The following is a 2,108-nucleotide window of genomic DNA, read 5'->3' as shown; positions in this document are numbered from 1 at the left end:
CACCTCCCCAGGTTTCTCTCCCTCCAGCAGCCCAGCCACCCCCAGCCCCAGATGGTAGAGCTCCTCACACGACTCGCGACCGCCCCGGGTTCCAATCCTTCCTCGGCCACCTCCTCCTACTTCTCCCACACCTCTGGTGGCTCGCACAGCTCGCAGGGGCAAGGTCAGGGTCAAGGTCAGGGCCACGGTCAGGGCCACGGTCAGGGTCAGGGTCAAGGCCAAGGCCAAAGCCTCAGCTATGTGGAAACGCTCCTCCAAAGCATCTATGAGCAATATCAGCAACAGCAACAGCAACAGCAACAGCAACAGCAACAGCAACAGCAACAGCAACAGCAACAGCAGAACAGCAGTGGCCAACAGCAGCACAACGGTCACAGTCATGGATATCAGCAGCATGGCAGCCAACAGCAACAGCAAAACAGCAGTGGCTACACTCAACAACAGGGAAATGGCTACACTCAGCAACAAGAAAATGGCTACATTCAACAACAAGGAAATGGCTACACTCAACAACAAGAAAATGGATACACTCAACAACAGGGAAATGGCTACACTCAACAACAGGGGAATGGCTACACTCAACAACAGGGAAATGGCTACACTCAACAACAGGGAAATGGCTACACTCAACAACAAGGAAATGGCTACACTCAACAACAAGAAAATGGCTACACTCAACAACAAGGAAATGGCTACACTCAACAACAGGAAAATGGCTACACTCAACAAAACAGTGGCTACACTCAGCAACAAGGAAATGGCTACACTCAGCAACAGGGAAATGGCTACACTCCACAACAGGAAAATGGCTACACTCCACAACAGGAAAATGGCTACACCCAACAACAGGAAAATGGCTACACTCAACAACAGGAAAATGGCTACACTCAACTACAGGGAAATGGCTACACTCAACAACAGGAAAATGGCTACACTCAACAACAGGGAAATGGCTACACTCAACAACAGGAAAATGGCTACACTCAACAAGGCAGTGGCTACCAACAGCAACAAAACAGCTACCAACAGCACAGCGGAAGCTCCGAGGAGCAGGGTGAGTCTGGAGTGAGAGAAGAACAAATGGCGGGATATCTGGAGGAACAGGAGGAGGAACATGGACATTTGGAAGGACAGAAGGAAGAAGAAGAAGAAGTGAGAGGCGGAGGTTACTACGGAGGGTATGAGGAGAGTGAGGAGAGCGATGAAAGTGACGATGTGGCCCACAGCAAAGATGACAGAGATGATGACAGTTATGACGATGACAGCGATGACAGCAGCGAGTCTAAGGATGACGACAGGAAAGGTAAAATGATTGATGTTGTTGTTGTTGTTATCGATCCAGCAACAGCTGGGCTCTCGCCCTTCTGTCCAATGCCATGTAGTGGTAAGTGCAGGTTTGCTGCAGTTGCTGTAATGTTCCGTAGAGTGTGTTGTCTATGTTAGGTCTCGGAGGGAGAAGGGTAGCTCTGATGTCATTTAGAAAATGATTGATAAACTCGGAGAAGTGGGGAGGGGGGGGGTGGAAGGGGTGACTTTTACTACTCTACTTGTCTCTGTTTTCAACTTTTTTTATTCAAGTGAAATGCTCAACTGTGACCTAAACGTGTTGCAAAATCTACAATTAATCCTTGAAACCCCCCCCCCCCAAGATCAAACCTCTGATCAAAGAACTACCTCTGAGAAAGTAAAAGGAACAATAGTAGTTGTATAGGACCAATTGTCGGGGAACAGAAGCTTCACACACGCCCGGGTTATTCAGCGAATACACAAACACACGAATACACTAACACACGAATACACAAACACACGAATACACTAACACACGAATACACAAACACACGAATACACTAACACACGAATGCACATACACACGAATACACACGAATACACAAATACACAAACACACACGAATACACAAACACACACGAATACAAAAACAAATAGAATGAAATACAAACCGATACACAAAACCACGTTTTCTTGACATGTAACTGATTAATTAATCTATTGACCATATACTGTAGAAAAGATCAAAGAATACAAGCTTTCCTGTCGACAAATAAATATACAGGAGAATACACGCTGAAATCAATAGCTACCTGACCCCC

General features: G+C 46.7%; 1 protein-coding gene across 1 annotated transcript; it reads left to right on the top strand.

Moving 5' to 3' along the window:
* Positions 1 to 11: 11 nt before the first annotated feature.
* Positions 12 to 1,305, top strand: LOC101863122 (protein argonaute-2; the record flags this gene model as incomplete). The annotated part of the gene is given in 1 exon segment (XM_013086090.1): positions 12 to 1,305. A coding segment is annotated over 1 exon segment (1,294 nt), but the record flags the coding sequence as incomplete, so codon positions are not given.
* Between the last annotated feature and the right edge of the window lie 803 nt (positions 1,306 to 2,108).

The sequence above is a fragment of the Aplysia californica genome, unplaced genomic scaffold, assembly GCF_000002075.1.
Source record: "Aplysia californica isolate F4 #8 unplaced genomic scaffold, AplCal3.0 scaffold00435, whole genome shotgun sequence".
NCBI lineage: Eukaryota > Metazoa > Mollusca > Gastropoda > Aplysiida > Aplysiidae > Aplysia > Aplysia californica.
Note: the sequence above shows the minus strand (reverse complement) of the source record. Positions and strands in the feature narration are given on the sequence as shown.